This window comes from Lissotriton vulgaris, chromosome 3_1 (genome assembly GCF_964263255.1).
Source record: "Lissotriton vulgaris chromosome 3_1, aLisVul1.2, whole genome shotgun sequence".
Classification (NCBI taxonomy): domain Eukaryota; kingdom Metazoa; phylum Chordata; class Amphibia; order Caudata; family Salamandridae; genus Lissotriton; species Lissotriton vulgaris.
Genome location: NC_141689.1, coordinates 986,605,468 through 986,630,317, shown reverse-complemented (window position 1 = coordinate 986,630,317; position 24,850 = coordinate 986,605,468). Strand labels below are relative to the sequence as shown.

Sequence of the window (24,850 nt, the reverse complement as noted above, 5' to 3'; positions counted from 1 at the left end):
GGATTGGCCATGCCCTATTTTAACCAGTATTGCTCAGCTTTCCAATTTAAAAACATTTGGATGCTGTTGGTCAAAGAAGATGATTCTACTTGGGGAAAACTTCTGGGGAGATGGTGAAGCAGTGGAGCATGGAGGGATTCCTCTATAAGTTTGGGGCCCCCATGGTTTTTCAAGAAAGTTTGATTAAAAGTATTAAGATCTGCTTTGAATCTGTGGTATAAGTTTAGGAGGAGGTGGGGCATTGGTTACTACTCAGATTTGGCTCCAGTTTGTGATTCCCTCGGCACCCCGGTATGCTTAAAAGACGGCTTAAGTCTGCCATTTAGGAGGGCGGGTGTTACAACATGGATAGACCTGATGACATCAGAGGGTGTGTATCCATGGGAAGTATTACAAGCCTAGACTGTAAATTACCTGTCTAGATTTAAGTTTATTCAATTGTCCTCTTGGTTTGCACCCTCAAAAAAGTTGGAGCCCAGCATCTTCACTACCTCTGCCCTAATACACTTCTGCACCTTGTGTAACATGTGCATTTTAATCTTCCCACTGTCTATGTGGAGGACACAAAGCATCAGCCATAAAGGCAGAGAGAGGATGTGGGCAGTCCATCCAAAACCTATTTGCACTCTTGCTTACTCAATAGTTAGATCAGGAGCAAGCTGCACCTCTTCAAGAAACCCATCCTTCTTGTTGCAGTGCAACAGGATGGGAGTGGCACACTTTCCTCCTCACACTCCTCTGCTTTTCCAGAGGTTTCACCACATTACCTCTCAGGAGGCAAGGCTTCAACTGGTTCAAGTGGTCCACTCTTATAGGTTTGCTTGTGGCACTCGTGTTAACCAAGCAGGTTGACATTGGAGACGTTTCGAAAAGCAACACTGTGTACCAAGGCAGGTTGTACAGAACTGCTCTATGTCATGGCACACTTTTGGCCAGTAAAATAGAAGGTCCAACCTATCATGAGTCTTTTTGATGTCCAAACACTCTGTTACCTGGACCTCATGGACCAGTGATAACAGGAAACGTTATGTGCTGTAGAGGAATCATCAGCCTCTTACTGGCTTTTGGCTCAGTGTTTACAGGCACTATGTGCAAGCTTTTGCCCTCCTAGGCCACACAATGTTTACCTGCCACTTCAAAGCTGACTTGTTCCTCTTCCTTCTACAGACCAACTAGAGTAGGGCACTCATCTTGCGCCTTGAAAACCTCCACCCAGGATGGCCCTTCAGTTTCTTCCAAACCCTTGGAGGTCTGCCAACGACCACACCTCTTAACACAGTGATGCATCTTAGCCGGTGTCTTCCCAATACCTGTCCTGGTCTTCTATATGCTACTCTCCTTCGGTCTCTCCACCACTGGAATAGCCATAGTATCTTCCTGAAGCTGACATGCAGCCTGAGACCTGGTAAGCAAAACTTCTGTGGTCCAATCGATGCAGGCCTCTGTTCCTGGGGCTATTCCATATGCAATCAAATCATTGGCCAAAAGCCAACCAACCAGTGTCTTGCTTCTTTCTCACCCCTTTGCCAGTCATAGCTGTCTCCCATTGACATCTATCTACTTCATCCTAGGCAAGTAGGTGCTCCATGTTGTTTCCTCTGAGCACTCTGATGATTCCATTGAGAACTGCTCTAACTGTTCTGGTCTGAAAACCATTCTGTTGAGAGTTCATCTGCTCTTTGGACTCCGAGCTGTGCTGCTCCAGCCCCTTTGCCAGGTTGGCTAACAACTCAGCCACCACTGCATATTTCTTTAGATCCTCTGTCGAATCAGACACATGCTGCCTGAAAGGGGCAGAGCACTCCTCACTGAGTCGCTTGGCCAACATGAACTGGTTAAGAGACTAGTAGACTTTTGCTTCCATCCTTCTCGCCTACTCGTTCAAACCATGCTGTACATCATTTATCGAATTCTCAAAGATATCACCATTCAGTTTCTAGTTTTGCCAAAATCTCTGCATGTACTGTGTTGAGTTCTGCTCTGTGCTTCTGAAAAGAGCTCTTTCATTTACTCATAAATAAAATCATCACCCCCAGCTCCTCTGTAGAAAGTCCACTCAGTAGATCTCTTTCAGTCCCTGAACTTTACAAGTGATTTCTTAGCTAACAAACGTACCAAAATGTCACAGGTTGGCCCTTACTTGTGTACACGATCGTTTGAAACCTCGGCTTGGAGTTCTTCAGGTGTGGAGGGGCCTTCACCTATTCCAGAACTAACCCTTTACACTGCAAGCCTTTGGTTTTGCATTTTTACAGCTATTCACTCTTTTTCCAGTTCGCTTTCTTTTTCCTGTGTTTGCCGTTCCTTTTCCTATTTTTTCCCGTGGTCCCTCCCTCCCTTCATTTTCCCTGTCTCTTCTTGGGATCACTTCTCCTGTCTGTCCCTTCGTCTCCTTTTTATGTCAAGCAAATCTCATCTTTTCTAACTCAAACACTCTATTTATTTTTATATCGCAAACTAGATCCTTGCAGGTATCAGAGCGCTTCAGAAGTATACAGGGAGCAGAGTAATAATAACAATATTAAGATTTTTGCGAAAAATACAGTATAAAGTAATATCCGGAAAGGTAGGAAATGCTCAGCAAAGTTCAAAGAGCACAGGAGATAAACCAATAAAAATAAAAGCATCACAGTCCAGAAAAACTGCAGGTTCATTAAGTGTCGAGAAAAGGGAGGGTAGTGTCGGGACTGAGAAGTCAAACACAAAGTTGTCGATATGCTGTAGTCCAGAGGAAACTTCCACTGCCTTTCCTTTCTGAAGGGCCAACTTCATGTGTCGTCTATATGTGACTCAAGGAGGAGTCATTCGACTGGTGAAAGGGGTACTTTCAAGATGCGGAGGTGATTGTCTCACAGAAATTGTGGGAAAAACCTAGGAACACATTAGGGTTACGAACATGTGCCCTAGGGGGCTGCAAATGCTTGTTGATTTGTAGTCTTTCTGCCTCCCATGGTACCCTAATCCTGAGTTTTACAGCTTTCTCCCCAATTCCTTCCTTCAATGGCTTGCTTTTCAAGGATTTCCCTATCCTTGCATTTTGGAGCCCTCCACCCTTTATCAAACAACAACTTGCTCAACTAATCTTTGGATAAGTATTTCATTTTTACACTTTCCATCTAGAATCTGCCATTTTTTGGTGTAAAGTTATGGTATAATAAAACTGGACTTATTAAAGTCCTGTATTTGTTGGAAATTAATTCTAGTAATTCCATGCTTACCACTAATTGTCAGAACTGGTCTGGGCACTCTGAGATTTCTGGACCTCAATCGCTGTAATTGACTCTGTTTGCCTCTGGTGTACAAGGGTTGACCAACTAGGGCTCTGAACACTGAGCACCAAGTACAACCCTTTATCATTGACTCTTAGAGTAGGGGGTTGAGCAGTCCAAAGCTTACTCTGGGAGATGGTATAGTGATGAATAGTCTGAAATTAATAACACAATATAATTGTTCAGCTAGTGCTTTAAATTAGTAAGAAAAACACCTAATGCTATGCACCGCATACAAAATATACTGGACAAATCAATTGAGCATAATAATTTGGGAAAATAGTAAAACTAGTAAACTACTGGAACTAGACAGAAGGAGCCTCAAAATGTAATAAATGACTCAACTTAGGTTCTTGCCTTGACCCTAATGCTTAGTTCATAAACTTTCTTCTCTATCACGTTCTTTTGCTGTGGAAGGCCACCCGTGGATTAGCAGATGCAAATTGTAACCTATATGATGGTAAAGTTCTCAAAGGGACCTTTTATCTTGTGTTGTTGTTCAGGGAAACCTGTTTGAGGGGTCTGTGCTCTTCTGCAGCCCCTAAGGAACAGCACCTTTGTTTTCCCGGCCCTCCTCGTTTTGTGTGCTACTCAAGGCTCACAGAGCAATTGCTGTCAAGCCAGGTAAAGTCACAGAACCATTCGCTGCAATCACAGGCCCACACAAATGCTGTGCTCAAACTAGAATGGGTCTCATCCAAATATCCATTGAGTAAAGGGAATGTTCCGCCAGCCAAAAGATCAGGAGTTCATTGGGGGACTATAGTCCAAGGCTCCCAGGCCACAGTGGTGAGTAGGGGGCAAAGGACACACTAGTGTACTCTGCAGAATCCACAGTGTTCTTCAGATAGAGTAATGGTCATTTAGATTTGAGACTGGACTTGATTTCTGTGTGTTTTTGTGATGGCAGACTCTACAAGGTGATTTTCCAAATACTAGTACATAGCGTAAATATTAAGCAGGGTAAAGTTTGTTTTGCCACCCAAATGGGTCTTTGAATGCTGGTACCCTGGAATGTCATCTGACTAAAACTATGATGTCTTCCCATCAAAAAACAGGACACCAGTTTGAAGAGTCAGCAAAAAAAGGCAGCACATGTACATGGAGAATCTGAGACACCAAATGAATCACTTGCAGAATGCCAAACATTTGGTTTCCCTTCTTGTGTTTGGCATTCAAAACCATTTTCCTTTGAAGCATGGTTAGGCTTATATCCATTCCTAACCAAGATGGTCAAGATTCCAGTTTGTGTTGCAAGGGTTTTCCCATCCACGGTAGAAAAGTTTTATTTTTGGTGAGGTCTTTTCCTATCTAACTAATGTACAAGGAGCCTTTGGACTGAGAATGAGGTTTTGCTGTGCTTTCAAATTCCCTGTTTATCATCGCCCACCTAATCTACTTTTTCTCCCTGATTTTTAGGTCTCGCTTAGCGACGCAGCTCATGCGCTGTCGCCTTGGCGAGATGTATTGTTGTCGACTTGGTTGCTGAAGAGGGACAGGACATGTGCACGCGTGCAGAGAACAGGAGATGTGCACACGAACGGCTCGCGGCGTAATCACAACTCCTGCTTGCACCATACGCGTGCACATCTCCTGTCCGGGCCCACTGCAGCAGCTCGAGGGACCCCAATGCCAGCTCGACATACGCTAGATGACACTGCTAGCAAAGGAGGCACTGCAAGAAGCGTCACAACAGCAGTGTGGACTAGAAGCACGTCTTGGCAAAGTGCAACTAGAGCCCTGTGTGACGTTAACCCCGTAGCGAGAGGCAGAATCACGTCACAGTGAACAACCAGGGCCCAACCTTGAGTCAGAGACACATCACATTGATCAACGACCGCCACAGCCAGAGTCTGACACACGTCACAGCGAGCCCCAAAGGTTGCCACAACACGAGTTAGAGACGCGTCACAATGAGCAACATTTGTCACAGGTACGCAAGCAGGAGGTACGTCATAAGGAGCAAGCAGGGTTGCAGCAACACGAGCTAGGAACACGTCCAGTCCAAGTGCAGCAAGGAACGACTTCCAGTTCACGTTGCGTGGAGAAGCACCGACCGCCTGGAACCCCGACAGAGCCTCCGTCTGGGCCCCCCTCTAAGAAACAGCATCCAGTGTGGCTGGAGCTAGCCCTTCTGGACCCCACGGAGGAAAGCTGCGCCGGTTACCGCTATCCCAAGCTTCTGGGGGCAGTCCAGCTTGGGGGCTCGCCTACACCACAGGTAAGGGATTGAACACGTCAGACTTATGAGCTACAGGCACAGAGTGGGTGTTAGAAGTAGTAGCAACTTGAGTGGGTTCAACAGGTTTCCCAGGAGGGCTCTCTTGGGTCTGGATGCAGGGCTCTCCGGATTGGCTGGGGTGCTCAAAAGTCCTTTCCACTTCAGGGGGTGGAACAGCTAAAGCGGTTTGTTGGCCAGGCAATGCCCCTTCCATGATTTGCAAGCATGAGCCTCTGCTTTTACTGGGCGTATAGTTGAGTTTTTGCTTTTATGTTATGTTCTTGGCACACAAGTGAAGCATGCGTGTGTGCTGAGAGCTGTGGTTTGTAGGCACTGTAAAGTGCAGTAACTCAGTGTGGATCTGTGGTATAGATTGAAGCAAAAATGTGACTTCTGTAGAAAGAGGGACCAATGTCCTCTCACTGGATTGTAAGGTACTGCCAGAGGTGGCAGCCTGATTTATTACTAGAAGGGAGCGGAGTCCCTTTACTGATACCTGAGGCGAGTGGCCTATTGTCTTCGCCCTTGTAAAGTAATAAGTACAGCTGTACGCTACATTAATTTTCTGTGTACGTATGTGTAGCGCTTGTATGTTGACATACCGTCAGTGTAAGTCAGAAATGTTCATGGAGTTTGTGTGCTATTTTAAACCAATAGGCAATGCTGAATGTATTTTGAGATAGCTGTGTAGGTACTGTATACAAAATGGAGATTCGCCTTCCAGATGGGCTAAGTGAATTGCAGATCCCTGATACAGACGTAGCTTTTTGGTAACTAATGAAAACAGTGTGTGTAATGACAGGTGACAGGGGTATCTTGGAAGGACAGTGGTGTTTCCTGTCCTGACTTATGTTCCGCTAAAGGCGCTACATACAAAAGCTAGCCGTTTTGGCAAGTGTGAAGGTTGTTGTGCCAGTCTTTTGGTTAGCCCTGAGAGAAGCATCACATTAAGTATTTTTGGGACAGTCACCCAGCATCAACAAAACCTGTCTGAAAGAGCTGTATGAAGTATGGCGCTAGATTCCATTCAGTGTTTGCGAGGTTTTCCATGACTAAAGGAGTGCACTTAACAGGGTATAGGAGGACGACCGTGATCCAGGGCTAGAGCCTCTGAGTACCAGTTTTCCCAAGGTTGTGAGGGACTGTTTACCCTAGACTGAATCCTGCTGTTGAGTCTGCCTAGAAAAGTGGACTGCTGAGCGAGACACACTGGAGTTGTTATTGCAAGCGACTGCCCAGCTGAGCAGGATAGGATATCTGGGGTCAGCTGTCCCAGAGTCATGGAGGGGCTCACTACTGGTACCACTACACAACAATCATTTGCAATGCAATAGGTCTCGTATTTGCGAGAGTTTAAGCTATTGGCATTATAAATGACAATGCCTTTTATTTATGTTTTAAAAACCAACACGTAAATAAAAGGCATTGCCATTTACAATGCCAGTAGCTCAAACTGTCACAACTGCAAGGCCTATTGCATTGCAAATGCTTGTTTATTTCTCTTTTTGTGCAGCTGTTTTTCAGATTCGATTCTACTGCTAGGAAGACCTTACATTGATTTTCTCAGCTCCGCCTTAGGGGAATTTTGGTGTCTTGCTTTCCAATTCTTGTAAAACTCTTTATCTTTAAACAAGAACTACTCGTGTTAGCACAAAATTTTATCAGTGCTGTATGGCATTTCCCTCTCAAGTGAGGCTCTCTTAATGAGAAATGTGACAACTTTCATATGTATCTTAATCGTAGGTTGGCGTCATGGCTACTGGGGGTAGTCACCCTTTCTCCAGCTAATCAAGAAAAGCGAGAGAGACCTTCACTGCATCCAATCGTTGACAGTTTAGTTATACAACCAATATAAGTATTTATGTTCCCATTGTAGTTGAACAAAACCACTTCTCCAATAGTTTTTATCTATTTTCATTGAACATCAATCAACTAGTTGACTGTATGAGAGTTAAATGCAAGGTGTACACATAAAATATCTTTGACCTTTTTCGTCACTGTTTTGCCCAGTCTACGTAGAATATGTTGACTGGAAATATTCTAACTACTAACACATTGTAAACTTCAAGAGTAATTTAACCTATATCCAGGAAATTCCTTCTTGGCTTTGGGATTAAGGTTTGAATCAAAGGAAGGCTGTCCAGGAGTTAAGTTGGTCAACACTATATATTCACTAAATATTTTTGATTTAATAGGAATGGAATGGAAAAATATTTATGAAGAGTGGCATTCCCCCTACGAGGCATGCCTTTGCTACAGAAAAATCCACACTAGTGGCGAAGTGCAGCTCGCAGAGACAATCGACAGATTAACAGAATAAAAAGGGTGTTGAGGCTTTCCTGATAGACATAGAGGAAATTATAGATTTAATACCAAAGGGGAGATTATTCCAGAGTTGGGATCCTAAGAAGGACAAAACATTCCCCAACCCTGGTGTCCCCAACGCATGGTATAATAAATAAGAGTTGCGAATTAGAATGATAACACCTAACTGACACATAAGGCTGAAGGTGTGATTCCAGCTGGGATTTCCCCATGCCAGTGCCATAAAAAGTTGTATACATCTGACTAAGACTTTTCAAATCAATCCTCAGCTTTACAGGGAGCCAGCTTAACCTCATTTGAGCTTGTGACACATGATCAGTTTTCTTCATTCTACATACTGATCTGACCCCAAAGTCCTCTGCTGATTTTTCCGAGAGGCATCAGGAATTCCTAAATTAAGTATGTTGCAATAAGAAATTTTAGGAAGGACGCAGGGAAAGACCACCTGCATGTGGAATTGTGTAGTTTAAAAAGACAAATTCTTAACTGAAAAAAACAGGTTAACTAGACAACTTTAATCTGTTGTACCATAGATAGTTGAGTGTCAACATAGACTCACAAGGACTTGATCTTAGAAGAGGGTAAAGGGCTGCTTCCAATGAACTCTGCCAGATAAACTCTTGTCACCATGCTAGCATAATCTTGGTCTTGCTAGCATTCAACTGGAGAAGGTTAGGAGAATAGATTATTTTTTTACGGTTTTCTACGATTTCATTAAGAAGGAGCGGGAAAAGAAAGATTACATTCAGAACTACATTAGCATAACAGTTGATACCTGAACTGTTTTCTAACTGGTATTCTATAATGCCACCATCATTTTCCATTTTTTTGTTCTTTACACCTTCAACTTTCTCTTAAATTATTTTCTTATCTTGAAGTTGTGTTGAATATTCGTAATATTTCCATTTTGGACATAGTATATGTTTCTCGTATATTGGGTATTCACATAAATGAGGAGCATAAAGTCCTCCTAAGCGATTGTACTCTCTTACACAATTTGCATCAGCACTAACCTTTTTTCTCATCAACTTCTATCAAATACAAACCAGACCATGTCCTTACTCAAGACAATGCAACATATGCCATTCCCTCTTTGAACATATTACTTCCAAAAGCTCTGTCTATACTTAAATGTTGAGATTTGTGAAAAGTTACTGCATATGCTAAAGACAGAGGAAACTGTTGTCTTCGAACATGCAATTGCTTTACAAGCAAAAAACATGCAACACAACACCCATCCTGTCTTACATCATTAATCTGGTCAAATTGTACAATCAAAAATTTTATTCCATCTCTAAAATTCACAAAATCAGCAACGTTTCCCATTGCTCCATTTGCCAATCCTTCCTCTACATTCAAATTGTGGCGCAAAATTACTCTACAGTTTTTACATTGATGTAATAATTTTTCTAATCCTGTAGTTCTAGGTACAGACTTTTCCCAAGAATCCAATGTAGCTTGTAGTTTTTCAGTAAGTAGAAATGTTACTCCCAGATGTTCCATATTGTCAATAGCTTTAATTTGTTTTTCCAGTTTCAGTAGTTGTTCATTAAACGTAGTACATTCTTGCAGTATAGGCATTAGACAAACTATGGATTTGTTTTCTATGAGCATGTTGTATATTAGTTCTGCTGGTGTTTTTTCAGTTGTAAAAAAATTCCTTATTAGCCTATTTTCTAAAGCTAGTTCACCATGTTTTGTCAACATGCTGATTCTTATGTCTTTAAGAACATTTCTGTGATTTTCATCAGCTTCTTGTCACATATTTAAGTTCTCTATATTCAAACTTTAACCAAATATTTGAATTTAAGATACTTCCCAAAGATGTCCTTGTGTCATCATGGAGATGTGTTTTAAAAACAGGTTGCCCTTAACAGGAGTAAGTTGTATCAGGTCTCCAAATACAATTACATCTTTCCTCCAAACAGCATATCGTACTGTTTTTGAAATCTGTTACATTCTCAAGTGTACAAAGGCAAACATTAAGTTTGAGACCATGCTCACCTCATCAATGATTTAAAGTTTCAGTTCCTTCAGTACTCTTGAGACTCAGGGCCGTTTCTACCATTAGGCAAGCCTAGGCGGCCGCCTAGGGTGGCAAAAGGGGGAGGGCGGCAAAAAACATGAGTTTGGACCTTGACTCCTGAGGCTCTGGGGTCACAGAGACATTTCTGATTTCCAACGTGACTGCTTGTTGTGTGATCTTCGTCCAAGAGAGTGTAAAACAAAGCAGCGCCTTCTTTGAATGGCTCAAATGAGGGACTTAATTGGGGGCCAGTGACGTTCGTGCCAGAATGAGACACAGCAGCAGACCCCAGTGCATGGGGTTCACGGGTAAGACGCCCCCACGCTGCCCCTATGAGACAGTCAGTGATTTATCACCTGGAGGAAGAGATGGGCATGAATGGGGGCCCTGGGTCAGGGGAGGAGGGCAGAGCAGCCTGTCACCGCATGCTTCTTCCCAAGCTGTTCCCAGAAGGGTGGGCGCTGCCCAGGCCTCTCTTACAGCCGGTACAAAGGCCGGCAAAGCGCCTCGGCCTGTGTGCACTGCTGTCAAACAGCTATAAAATATTGGTGCCTGAAAGGGCATGTACATGGAGCCTGTGCGCAGGAGCAGGGGGGTGATGTGTATTGGCAAAAGGGGTATTCAGATCTGCCGTATTGGACCAGCTGACATTTATTACAAGACCGGGAGGCCGACTGCCTTTTCCTGCACTCGTAAATCCTAGCATGCAGTTCAGGCACACAATAGGCTGCAAACTTTGTCATTGTCGTGATATTGATGTAATATTTGCAGCGGATGCTTAATTTAGGCAACCATCTCATAACTGTGCCAACCTCCCTATCCCCCTGCTCCCTCTCCACCGCTTCACTCTTCACTCCACTCACTCTTCGCCTCTAAGGGGCCTAATGCCATCTAATCATCAGTCCACTCACTCCTTCGCAAGTCGAGATAACCCGGCACCACAACATCTTACGTCTGCTGGTTTATTCTTCTCAGCCTCACAGCAGCTCTCGAGCCAGCAAGATAGATTTCACTTACTGACTGACCTCCTCTTCGTGCACTCATCCTAACCTGCCATCAGTCCCATCATTCTCTCAGTGCCCCCAGGCCCTCACCCCCGCAATGAGCCAAAGTCTAATTCACATAATCAGAAAAGTACTAGTTTGGCTTCTCTTTAAAGTTCAAATACTTCACCAATTTATACCCCCCTCGTTAGCATCTTTTCTTCTCTTCTGCAGAGTCTTCAGTTCTCCCCTTTTAACTCACACATTTGTCAGCTTCCCTCGTTTCCCTACAATCCCTAATCCTCCTGAGATGCGAACACTACATAGCAGCAATGCAGTTTCACTCAATCAACCACTCCGCCAAAGCCTTACCTTGAGACACAGATAGTCCCCACCCTACTTAATAAAGCAAGCATTGGCAAAGCCAATGGGTGTGGCTTACATTTTGAAACCTGACTGATGTATTTTTAAAATGCCTATGGTAGTGCAAAACAAAGGTCAAACGATTGCTCTTCTTATACATTGCATTTAGGAGAAAAATTATTTAATGTGACATGATTCAGATGTGAAATAGTCCCTTATGCATTGCCAAGCAAACATGACATAGGAGGGGAAAGGATACAGCCAATAGCATGAGTTGAGAGAAAGACTTCTCTGACTGAAGCTTACTGTATGGGTAATTTAAAGAATGACTATCAATGGTTGTAGAAACAGCTGTGTCGACAAGCCAGAACTAAACACTGACCCCCTGGTCAATATTTTATTGTCACCGTCCTATTTCCCCCAAAATAAGTGGTCGGATTTTAAAAGTCCGATCCCATCTCTCATCAAATAACATTTGTCTCCCTCTAGTTGCATTTGCCATGAATGTTTGCTACAGAAGGGGTGCTCGCGCACACCTCCCACCTCCTCACCACAGCCCACCATGGCCATCTGTGCCTATGTCCTGCATCCTTGGCCTGTGTTCTGGGTTTCATATCTACCCCTTACCTTTCCTGAGTGTCCCTGACTGTTACCCCATCAGTTCGCCTCTTACTTATTTACCTGTTTCTTTTTGTTTTCCTACTGCCCACCTATTCCACACACACACACCCACAGTGCCCTCAGCAGAACACCCAGCCCTCATACACACATCCTTAGTTATAAGATACCACAAAACATGCTTAAAATGACATGTTTTATCAACACCCCAGACAAGAATGTTTGTTTTACTTTGTCACATTACGAAGCAGAAACCACGCCAGTGGGATGTGGCTTCGGATGTTGTAGGTACACACACTCTTTGCCACCTAAGCTGACGAAAGCAAAAAGAACAGAAGATGGACGGAATGCTGAGCCAATCAAACATTGCCCCAGTCAGTCACAGATCTGGGTTAAATCCATCATTTTTTGCATGCCACGCCATTCCATTCCACTTTAGACACAGCCACATGCAAATCAGTCTTGACCCTGTGCCTCATGGGAGCAGTCCAGCCCGAACTGTCTGGCCGGGTCCTCCCTACCAGAAACAAGCATCCGGGGACCTGTTTCGGGGCATAGCCCCTCATTAGCCAGGATGGCTTGAATCTGGTGGCGTAGCGAGCATGCGACCCACGTCTGGGCATACCCTGCCCACTTAGGGTGACAATTGCAAAAAGTACATGATGGATAGAATGCTGGAAAATGCAAACATTCACCCCCAGTCAAAGATCAGGATTCAAGCTAGCCTGGCCAATGAGGGGTAAAACCCGGAAACCCGTCCCAGGGTTCACGTTTCTGGTCCAGGGAGCACCTGGCTTGGCAGTTCGGGCTGGACTGTTCCCAAAGGGGCAATACAGATTTGCATATGGGTAAGTCTAAACTGGGGTGGTACGGTGAGCCAAGGAACGTCAAATTTAATCCAGATCTCTTGACTGGGGTGAATGTTAATTTATTCAGCATTCTGTCCATCATCTCAGCAGTAGGGCCTTGAAGGTAGGGACAGGTTCCTTAGAGAACAAGCACTCTCAAAACCGTAACGGGGCTTAGGCAGCACTGAGAGTTCAAATCTCAGCCCATGGGAGGCAGAGACACGGTACATTCGGAGACTCTCCTTAACACCCAGCCTGTGTTCTCAGACCTCCCATCGCCTAGTGGCACTGGCCTTCTTGGAGCTCGCTGCTTCTAGCAGCCCCCAGCCCTTTGGACCGTCCAGTGCCCCAGGGGAGTCTCTTGGAGCTTCCACCAGCACTCTCACGGACCCCTTCCTCTAGCTGCTGCGACCCCCAGTCCTCCCAGAGCCTATGTCTCCTTGCAGCCCATCCTCTTAGTTCCCGTCCTCAAGCAGTCCTGGTCTTCTCAAAACCTTGCCTGTCCTGGCCGTTAAAGGTCCCACACTCTAGCAGCTCCAGTCGTATCAGAACTCCCTACCCCCTGGCAGCCCGGGCCTTCACCAGAACCCTCGGCATTCTTAGCTCCTGTCCCAGAGCTTCCGGTCCCTCAGACCTCTCATCCACTAGCAGCCTCTGCACCTTAAACTCTCGTCCTCTAGCAGTCCCAGCCCTCTTAGAGCCCCCGTCCCCTAGCAGCCTCAGTCCTCACAGAGCTCCAGTCCCGACCTCCCAGGGCATCTTCAGCTCTGCTTCAATTCATTTTCACCCAAAAATATGCTGTTAAAATATTTACTTTTATATTGAAAAGCGTGGATGAAAGGGGGAGAGAGTGATGGTAGTAAAAGGGAGGGGGCAACATTTTTCAATTCTTGCCTAGGGCGGCAAAACACATAGAAACGGCCCTGCCAGTACAAAAACGTTTACCAAAAAGCACGTGTTTGAATATCAGTGTGTGTGTTAGTATCTGGGAGTAGATCTACATGTTCGAGGCATGTGGGCTGCTAAATTCATATCTTAGCATTAGATCGCCACCTAGTGTTGGGTCCGGATGATCGCACATTGTTGTCCTGGAAGAGTCTTCGAAGTATCCTGAGATGGGTGGCTCCTCCCCTGGACTACAGTGCGCATGGGCATCGGCTCCATCCCCAGATTGTTTTTTTCCGCCATTGGGTTCGGATGCGGTCTCGACGTCTCTCCGTCGGAACCGAATAAACATCAATTTTAACGGCCAAAAGGCTTTGGGTTCTTTACGTCGGTATTGTTTGCGTACGGTCTCGAGTTCTTCCGTCTCTCGGAGCCGGAATCAGCGGAGTTTTTACCACTCTTCGGACATCGAGGCCTTCTCATCGCGACTCGACACCAAGTTCCCAACATGGAGCGGAGTCCGTTTAAGCTCTGTCCGCTCTGTGGGTCCAAATACCCACATATAGACGTGCACCCGGTCTGTAATAAATGCCTTTCGCCAGACCATGACGAAGGACGTTGCAGGGCCTGTGCGAGTTTCAGGTCGAAGAAGACTCTCACGATTCGGCGCGCGGTGCGCCTTGTGGCCAAACAGGCGGCCCCGGATCCAGAAAACATCTTCGACGACCAAGAAGAGGAGGACCAGGGCCATCATCTTCAAATCTCCCCGCCCGAGACGGAGGTCGAGGCTGATCCGGAATATGACGACGACGGGGTCGTGGGTCAAGGCCTTGAATACGTCGACGAGGTAGGGGGCGACGATATGGTTTATGGGGCCGCGGAAGATAGCTCAGGGGACGAGCTATGCCCCGAAGTTGACGAACATCAGGAGAGGGTCGCGGGATCGCCTGTCGGCCTTACCCAAGACCCTGTAGCGCAAGCCACGGCCCCGCCTGCTGGCCCGGCCACGGACATACTTGCTGCGCCGAGGGTTTCGAAACCGAAACTGAAAGCAACGGTCTCGACTGCACCTAAAATGGCCGACCCGAAACCGAAACCGAAAGTTAAGGACTCAATCGTCCCTAAGATGGCGGTCGTAACAGCAAAGACAAATAAACCGGCAGCCTCATCGACTCCGTCGACCTCCGGTCCGCAGAAGTCGAAGAAACACGGCGATTCCACAGGGTCAAAATCGGCGCCGGAGGAGAGATCCTCTAAAAAGGGTGGCACGCACAAGACAAGCGCGCCGGCGCCGGCAAAGCCAGCCAAAGCAAGCGACACAGCCCCGGCTCCAACGGGGACATCTGCGCATCGCTCCAAGGACTCGGGGTCGGCGCCGTCCATCCCTCCAAAAGACCAACGGAACGTCGCATCCGAAGGCAAGGCCACCTCGTCGGTGCCAAAGACATCGGTCACCGACGCATCTCTCGTTGCTTCTTCACTACAAAGAATCAGGGAGAAGGCTTTTTCTTCGTCGACGCCAACGCCATCGACGCAAAAGGCGGCAGACGTCCCGGTCAAGCCCGCAAGTAAACTCCTCTTCCTTCTACCGCCAAAAGTGGCGCCGAAGGCCTTTTCATCGAAATCGACGCCAAAGAAGTCGGAATCTTCTACGGCAGGGGCATCTTCAGGTCAGGTGCTCGACCAAGAAGAGGATTCGGAGTGTTTCATAGATGCGGACACGGGGAAGTTAACCCTTTACAAAAGGAAGATCACTTCGCAGCCGGTGGAATCCTATGTCATCCCCCTAAAGAAGAAAAAGTTTCCACAGGACGCCTCAGGCCTCATGGAACCTATCCAGCCTCCTCCGGGAAGGAGCCCTACACCGTCTCCAGACCACTCTGAAAGTGAGGGCTATGGTGAAGATGAACAATACACATTCCCAGTCAATGAACCTGAAGCACAGCCAGATTCATATGATGTCATTGGGGACCAAGGCACCCAAGATATGGGACAAGACCCACAGACTTTCAGTACACGTGCATCCCCTACAGAGGATTCTGCAGGTTTTCATGCACTCATTGAGAGGGCAGCTGCTAATCATGATGTGGACATGCATGCTGACCCAGTTGAGGAAGACTTTCTGTTCGACACCTTTTCAGTTTCGGAAAAAACTGTAAAAACACTGCCTATGCTCAAAGGGGTCCTCAAGCATGCTGCGGACATCTTTAAGGAGCCTACCAGGGCGAGGGTGGTCAACCCACGTATTGAAAAAAAGTACAGACCAGCGCCTGCGGACCCTGCATACATTCGAGGACAGTTGCCGCTTGACTCCCTGGTGGTCGCAAACGCACGCAAAAGGGCCAACTCCCAAACAACGGGTGAAGCTCCTCCCCCGGATAAGGAGTCCAAAGTGCTAGAGGCAGGAGGCAAAAGAGTGGCTGCGCAGGCTGCCACTTTCTGGCGTATTGCAAATACACAGGCACTACTGGCACGTTATGATAGATCACATTACGACACACTAGAGCAGATTGTGGAACACCTGCCTCCGCAGTTTCAAGAGGGCACCAAAATGATTATACAAGAAGGACAACTGATCTCCAACGCGGCCATAAAGTGTGCACTTGATGCCGCGGACACAGCCGCTAGGGCCATTAACACCAGTGTGATGCTCAGAAGACAGGCGTGGCTCCGCATATCGGGGTTCAAACCTGACATTCAAACAACCATACTTAATCAACCAGTCAATCCGGATAGACTGTTTGGTCCAGATGTTGACACCACCCTGGAAAAAATTAAAAAAGATACTGAAACTGCTAAATCTATGGGGGCCCTACAATCACAGCAGTTTCGTGGCAATAATTTTCGTCGCTCAGGTGCCCGTGGAGTCACCAGAGGACAGTTGGGTCAACAGTCACAGTTCCCTAGAGGTGGAGCACAATCCTCGTACCCCAAACAAAACAAGAGGGGCTACAGGGGAAACAGCAACAAAGGACGCGGCAAAGGAGGCAACAATTCACGCTCCTCTGCCCCAAGCAGCCAGTGACTCGCTGTCACTGCCCCCCGACCACTTAACACCTGTCGGGGGGAGAATACAGCAGTTCCTGCCCGTCTGGATCAACATCACCACAGACAGGTGGGTGCGACAGCTTATCCAGTACGGTTATTGTCTAGAGTTAAAATCCACTCCACCCAACATTCCACCAAGGCAAAGACCTATGTCCGCAGAGCACTTGCACTTATTGCAGCAGGAAGTGTTGGTGATGCTGCAAAAAGGGGCAATCGAGCTCGTGCCAGTGGGGGAGGAAGGCACAGGGGTTTATTCCCTGTACTTCCTCATTCCAAAGAAGGACGGATCTCTCAGACCAATTCTGGATCTCCGTCCCCTCAATCTGTACATACTGTCAGAGCATTTCCATATGCTTACACTGCAACAGATTCTTCCTATGTTAAACAAAGGAGACTTCTTAGCAACCTTAGATCTCAAGGATGCTTATTTCCACATTCCGCTACATCCGTCCCACAGAAAGTACCTCAGGTTCACTATCCAGGGCACGCATTATCAGTTCAAAGTCCTACCCTTCGGAGTCACAACTGCCCCAAGGGTGTTTACCAAGTGTCTGGCGACAGTAGCAGCGCACCTCAGGAGGCAGAACATCCATGTCTACCCCTACCTCGACGACTGGCTCGTTCAAGCCAGGTCGGAACAGCAGTGCGCCGCGGACATGTCGACTACCATTCACCTCCTTCACGACCTGGGTTTCTCGTTGAATTACCCAAAGTCACACCTTCAGCCGGCACATGTCCGGCAGTTTCTGGGTGCGACAATCAATACCCTGACGGCCAAGGCGCAACCAAACCAGGTCAGGATAGACGGCATACAGTCTTTAATCCAGAAGTTCAGACCGGGACACTCACTTCCAGCAAGAGTGTTCATGCAGTTGATAGGCATGATGGCCTCCTGCATCTTCATAGTCCCTCACGCACGGTTGCATATGCGCCCGCTCCAGGAGTGCTTAGCAAATCAGTGGACACAGGCTCAGGGACAATTAACAGACCTAGTGTTGGTTACCAGTCGGGCATACAACTCTCTGCATTGGTGGACTCCACACAACCTTTGCAAGGGCCGACTGTTCCAGGAGCCAGTGCCACAGGTTATCCTGACAACGGACGCATCTCTCCAGGGATGGGGAGCTCATCTGCTCACTTACACGGTGCAGGGACTATGGACGACGCAGCAACAGAAGATGCACATCAACTATCTAGAACTGATGGCGATCTTCATGGCACTCAAGTCCTTCATTGTACATCTGTGCAACAAAGTGGTGTTAGTCCGGACGGACAACATGACCGCGATGTACTACATCCAAAAGCAGGGGGGCACCCACTCACCACAGCTGTCTCACCTGGCTCAGAGCATGTGGAAGTGGGCCATTCAGAGGAACATCTTCCTCATGGCAGAACACCTCCCAGGGAAGGACAATCAGATGGCGGATCTGCTCAGCAGATACAGCCATCAAATGCACGAGTGGGAGATACATCCATCGGTACTCCAGCCGTACTTCCAAAGGTGGGGTCGTCCAGACATAGACCTGTTCGCCACAAGGGAAAACGCAAAATGCCAAAGCTTCGCCGCCAGGTTCCCACACCCCCAATCGCAGGGCAATGCGATATGGATGAACTGGTCAGGCAAATTTGCTTACGCTTTTCCCCCGACACCTCTGATACCACTGGTGGCGAGAAAACTAAGGCAACACTCTATGACACTCATCCTAGTTGCTCCAACGTGGGCGCGCCAAGCCTGGTACACCACGTTCCTCGAACTCTCAGTGGTGCCGCATCAAAGACTGCGCCTCACGCCCAGACTTCTGACGCAGAACCATGGAGAAATTCAGCATCCAGATCCGCAACAGCTCAACCTAGCGATCTGGCTCCTGAAGTCTTAGAGTTTGGATACCTCAACCTACCTCCTGAATGCATGAACATCATCAAGGAGGCGAGGAAGCCGTCAACCAGAGCATGCTATGCCGCAAAATGGAAGCGTTTTGTCATTTACTGTGCGGACAATGACATAAACCCGCTAGATGCATCTATCCCTAACATCATTTGCTATCTGTTACACCTTTATAAGTGCAAACTAGCGTTCACTTCTATTCGGATACATCTATCCGCCATCGCAGCTTACCTTCAAAATAGGCAGCATCTCTCGGTCTTCAGGGTGCCTGCCATTAAAGCGTTTCTTGAAGGTCTGAAACGAGTCATTCCCCCAAGAACACCGCCAGCTCCGGTGTGGAACCTCAATGTGGTCCTCACCAGACTGATGGGACCACCATTTGAGCCACTGCACTCGTGTGAACTGCAATTCCTAACGTGGAAAGTTGCTTTCCTAATTGCTATTACGTCACTAAGGCGTGTTAGTGAGCTGCAAGCGCTCACAATACAAGAGCCTTTCATTCAAATTCATCCAAATAGGGTAGTGCTACGTACTAACCCCAAATTCCTTCCAAAGGTGGTGTCACATTTTCATCTCAACCAAACTATCGATTTGCCGGCATTCTTCCAGAACCCACAAACAGTGGCGGAAAGAATGCTCCATACGTTAGACGTACGGAGGGCTTTGATGTACTACATAGACAGGACACAACACTTTAGGAAGACGAAACAACTCTTTGTTGCCTTCTCACCACAACACAAAGGCAACCCGATTTCCAAAGCAGGAATAGCCAGATGGATTGTTAAGTGCATTCAAATCTGTTATCAAAAAGCCAAGCGCACTTTAACAATACCCCCAAAGGCACACTCCACACGCAAGTTGGGGGCATCCATGGCTTTCCTAGGAAACATTCCTCTAGAGGACATTTGCAGAGCAGCCACGTGGATTACACCACATACCTTTACAAAACACTACTGTGTTGATGTACATTACAAACAGCAAGCGGCTGTAGGGCAGGCTGTTCTCAAGACACTTTTTCAGGTTTCTGCAGCTGGCACGGGCAACCGCCGCTAATGGAGGGACTGCTATGTATTCTATGCTAAGATATGAATTTAGCAGCCCACATGCCTCGAACTGAATATGCTACTTACCAGTATGCATCTGTTCTTGGCATGTAGGGCTGCTAACATTCATATCGCCCACCCTCCTCCCCGGTGCCCGTCGCAGCTGCAGATATACTATTGTATTCAATCATTAGCATGGACATCCTTTACACTTTTTACTCCATCCTCTGCCACAATGGCGAAAAACAATCTGGGGATGGAGCCGATGCCCATGCGCACTGTAGTCCAGGGGAGGAGCCACCCATCTCAGGATACTTCGAAGACTCTTCCAGGACAACAATGTGCGATCATCCGGACCCAACACTAGGTGGCGATCTAATGCTAAGATATGAATGTTAGCAGCCCTACATGCCAAGAACAGATGCATACTGGTAAGTAGCATATTCATTTCGTTCCTATGTCTTATTGTTTCTAAACAACGTTTCTGCGTTTCTAGTTTTCACATGGACGTTTTATTCGCTGAGTTTTTCTGCTTGTCTGACTTTGGTTTTAGATTTCCAAGGTGTACTGTGCAAGCAAGCACGTCATAGGATGTTGACAGGGTAGCTTCTAATAAAGATGTGTACGTGTTGGAATCGTATGTATTATTTGTGCTGCGCATCTGGAAGGATATTGCATCAGGCTCCGTTAGGTCTCCGAAGAGATTTCGAGGCTTATGCATTGTACACAAGGTTTGAGTTGGCATTGCAAGTTTATTGACATGGGGTTGATGGTGGCTAAAAGGGAGATCACTAGGAACTGGAAAGCGAGGGTGGGTCCGACTCCCCGGAGGTGGCGGCAGGAATTTCTGAAATGGGCGACGGCTGACAGCACACACAGGTACCAGCTTGTGCGCAGGACCCCTAGCCAGAGAGCGACTGACACAGCGACCTTATGGGAAGTGATGGCACAAGCACTTCGAGATAGCGAGGCAGACGAGGTGGAGGAGGCCCCCGAGGCAGGAAGGGTAGAAGGAGCAAGCTGATGCCCTAGGGGCGGCAGGTATACAGGGGAGACGAAGTAAGCACTTTAGTAACGGAGGAATGATCGTTGCAAGGGCCATAGACTGGTGGTGGGGGGCGGGGCGGGACAGGGAGGGGTTTCAGGTTTTAGCGCAGGGGATGGGAGTTGGGGTTCAGCGCGTTGTTTAGCCGAGGTATAAAAGTAGTCATGCACACAATCCGGAAACCAGCTACTCCTTTATCTTTAATGTCAGGCGTGGGAGAGCCGTGAAATTATCGCCGTCCAACCCCCGGGTTGTGGGCACGAAGGCTGTGTATGAGACAACAAATCATATTATGTAACTGCTCAAACTTATGGTGCTGAATATCTGTGCATTGGCCTGTTTTGGTATGACTACAATAAAAATTATTTTTAAAAAAAAGGTTTGAGTTGGCATTCACGTAACTAAGCTTGAGTGAATTAAGTTGTATTTCCTTTTTTTATGCACCGGCACACAGTTTTTCTGCTTTCTTACATTTTATTTACAGTTCTATCATGGCCCTCTGCCAGAACAGTTAATTAGGTGGCCACCGTTCAAATGAGCATGCATGCATCATGCTGTACGCATTTTTGCATATGCATTGGCAGCCATCTTCAATGGGTCATGTCTCACATGTTTGCATGCCACTTTTTATCAAGAAAGCATTGGCAAAACCAACTACTTTGCCTTTTGGAGCCTAGACCTATTGGCTTCGGCAATACCATACCATACTAAAACATTTATAGAGCGCTCAGCTACCACCAACGTCGGTGTCCCAGCGCTAAATGGTCAGGCAGGGGGAAGAGGGACGGGCTAGGGCAAATCAAACAGCCATGTTTTCAATGCCTTCCTTAAAGTGGATTCCGACTCTGCTTTACTCAGGTGATCAGGCATAGAATTCCAAAGAGCGACTGTTCTTACTGCGAAGGCTCGCCCGGCAATCCTGGATTTAGAAAAGCGAGGGGTGTGGAGAAGCATCTGAGAGTTAGATCGCAGTGTTCTGTTCTGATGGTATTTCTGAAGTCTCTGTTTCAGATAACCTGGACCTCTATCTCTTGTGGCTCTTAAGGCAAGAGACAGTGCCTTGAATTCAATTCTCCTTTTCACTGGGAGCCAGTGAAGGCTGCGCAAATGAGGGGAAATGTGATGTCGGAGAGGCACATTTCTGATGAACCTTGCTGTAGCGTTCTGGACTGTCTGCAGCCTACTGGTAAGATAGGCAGGGAGACCCAGATACAAGCTGTTTGAATAGTCCAGCTGAGATTTAATAAGGGCATAGACTATAGTGGCCCAACAGTCCATCGACAGCAGATGGAGAAATCTTCGCTGGGTTTTAAGTTTCCTAAAACACGCTCTGGAAACTTGACAATTTTTAATCAATTTGAAGCCTAAATTTCTAACTGAGGTGACAGGCATGGGAAGGGGATTCAGCTGCATCGGCCACCATAGATCAGTCGGTGGGGGTATAGGTTGATTGAAGAACAACACCTCTGTTTTGTCAGCATTTAATTCCAGGCAATTATCCGTCATCCAGGAAGCGATCTTGGTTAGGCAATGCCTGAAGTTGTCAAACGCAGCCTTTGCAGTGTCTCTAAATGAAAACACAAGCTGGGTGTCATCAGCGTATGATATTATTCTCACTCCACCGTGTTCCACTACTGATGCCAAAGGAGCAAGATAGACATTAAACAGGGTGGGGCTTAATGCCGAACCTTGAGGAACTCCACATACCATGGAACAGGAGGAGGAGGAGACATGGGGGCGCAGAAAGACCTGCTGAGACCGCTCATCCACAAATGAGTGGAACCAAATTAAGATGGTCTCCGAGATACCCAGCTGTGCCAGTTGGTCTAAAAGAATCGAGTGAGAGACCTATCGAAGGCTGCGGACAAGTCCAACAGCACAAACATGGCAGAGCTTCCTTGGTCTAGTGATTCTCGGATGGTTTCCGCCACCTCCAGTAGAGCCGTCTCAGTACTATAGCCCGTCCTAAAGCCCGACTGGGAGTCATGAAGAAGGTTATTGGACTCACAAGTAATTGGAGAGCTGTCTTCTCCAGAATTTTTGCAGGAGCGAAATGGGCCTAAAGTTCTTGAGTATGTCAGGATCTGCGTCTTCCTTTTTAAGAATCGGCAGAACAAATGCCCTTTTCCATACAGAGAGGTAGCTACCCGACATTAGAGATGCATTCCAGATAACATTTAGGTGAGGATTGAAAAATTGAGCCGGCAGATTAAAAAATCTAGCTGGACAAGGATCAAGAGGCGAGTCTGGTTTGGTTCTCACTAGGTCTGGCAGGGAAAAAGTCAGGCAAAAAGGCCGAAATTCAGACCAAATACTGGGAGAAACAGGACCCTCAGAGGTGGTTGAACAATCCTCTGACACCGAGAAGGAAGAATATATAGATTGGACCTTCTCCTGGAAAAAATTCGACAGGTCTCTGCATAGGTCCGCTGATGGCATAATCGTGCTCATGGTAGCTTGAGGTTTCATAAAATCTTGCACGATCTTAAAAACTTCCGTGGATGAATTGTCTCACTCTTTAATTTGTGTAACTAGGAAATTCCATTAGTCTGATGTTTGAGGGCACAACATTATTTTAGTGCAGTTTTGTAAACACTCTTCGCATCCATATTATACGTTTTTCGCCAGATGCGCTCCAACTTTTTACTAGCGCTTTTCTCTAAGCGGAGCTCTGAAGAGAACCAGGGAACGGAGGGCTTTTTCCTAGCAAGTTTTACCATTTTCATGGGAGCAATGAGATCAAATGAAGTTGTAACCCACTCAGTAAAGGAGGTTTCATCCATGTTGGGATCACCTGTCAACAGAGGTGGGTATTATGTAGGACGGGATCTAAGGACTCAGGTGGGGAGGGGGGGGGGGGGAGGGGGGGGGAGGGGACCCTCTTCCAGTTTCTCTTCTTCACAGACTCTGGTCTCGAGATATGTTTCCTACCACTTCTTAATCTGCTAAATGGAACCAGGCAATGGTCTGACCACGTTAATGGCAAGGGAACCTCCACCTTGATTCGTGGATCGTTTGAAAAAATAAGGTCCAATACTTGTCTCTAAGGCCACAGCAAGAGCCCCCACTGCAGAGTAAATATTTCTCCTTTAACCCCATTCTCTGCTTCCCTCCAGGTTTACTTCCCATTTTAGGTTTAAATAAGAGCTCGCTTTTTCTGTGCGTTGAACAAAAAATAATCTGTCAGAAAGAATGTGGAAGAGCATCAAAAATGTGTACCTTTTGATTCTAACGTGAACCGAAGTCACAGCTAATGAAGGAAGTTCGCTTCGGACCTTACAAGGTCTGAAAGGAGTCCTGTAAGATCTCTTCCCCTCTAGACTATAATGCTATTTTCTTCCTTTTCTACGTTTTCTCTTATCTAGCTGTCCTCCTGTTCTCTTACCCCAAGCTATTCTTTTCAGCCTCCGGCCCCCCATTCCCCTAACCAGATAAGACGCAACCCTGTTCCTCCCTTGTTGTGGTTATCTACTAATCTCAGGACTGATCGCTAATTTTAGGACTCTTGTTACTTTTTATTTGAGACATGCCTCTGTAGTTGTTCACATCTCAGGCGAGCACCTATCCTAGTAGAGCGGGCTATTGAAAAGGACAATAAATATCTTATTTGAGCTCTCTTGTCAGTTTTAAATATATATTTTATTTTGATTATCTTTAGCCTATTCTCGTTGGCTTTTGGAACAATTATTCATTACAACTAACTATGTCTTTCTTAAAATTGTTTTTCTACTCGTGCGCATCCTCATTTTGATATGCAAAAAAAACAGATTTTTTTCTTCTTTCACTGACAGGGAAGAGTGGTCCTGAATGTAAGCACTGCAAAGGAGACCTAGCTATCGAATGCCGTTTTTGCTCCTGCCAGGTGTGTGGAGGCAAACAGGATGCCAACATGCAGCTTTTGTGTGACGAGTGCAACATGGCCTACCATATGTACTGCCTGAATCCACCAATAACCAAGATCCCTGAGGACGAGGACTGGTAAGTATATTTTCAGCATTGACAGCGAAGATTTAGGCAGCCTGTACGCACACTATTTACACTGGTTTGCAAGTAATGGTCTCAAATAATCAAAGCATGCTAAAACGTCCACAGATTTAAAACCCAGCAAAAAGAAATGTTGACCAAAAGTACTGGTTACTGTGCCATAGGTGGTGAACCTACGGCACAGGTGAACCTACTGGTTCTGATTTGCTGATATATATATATATATTAGCTGATCCACAGTGAACGACTACGGTGAACGACTACACATGAAATGATTTCATGCATTGTTCATGAGTGGTGCAGCACT

At 46.5% G+C, this 24,850-nt stretch overlaps 1 protein-coding gene across 1 annotated transcript in view; it reads left to right on the top strand.

Annotated features, from left to right (window-relative positions):
• The window catches only part of UHRF2 (ubiquitin like with PHD and ring finger domains 2), a 616,766-nt gene that overhangs the window by 308,982 nt on the left and 282,934 nt on the right, over positions 1–24,850 (top strand). The window contains exon 6 of the mRNA XM_086961356.1: positions 24,351–24,537. Within this exon, the coding sequence (XP_086817482.1) occupies positions 24,351–24,537 (187 nt within the window). The remainder of the gene's footprint in view (positions 1–24,350; positions 24,538–24,850) is intronic.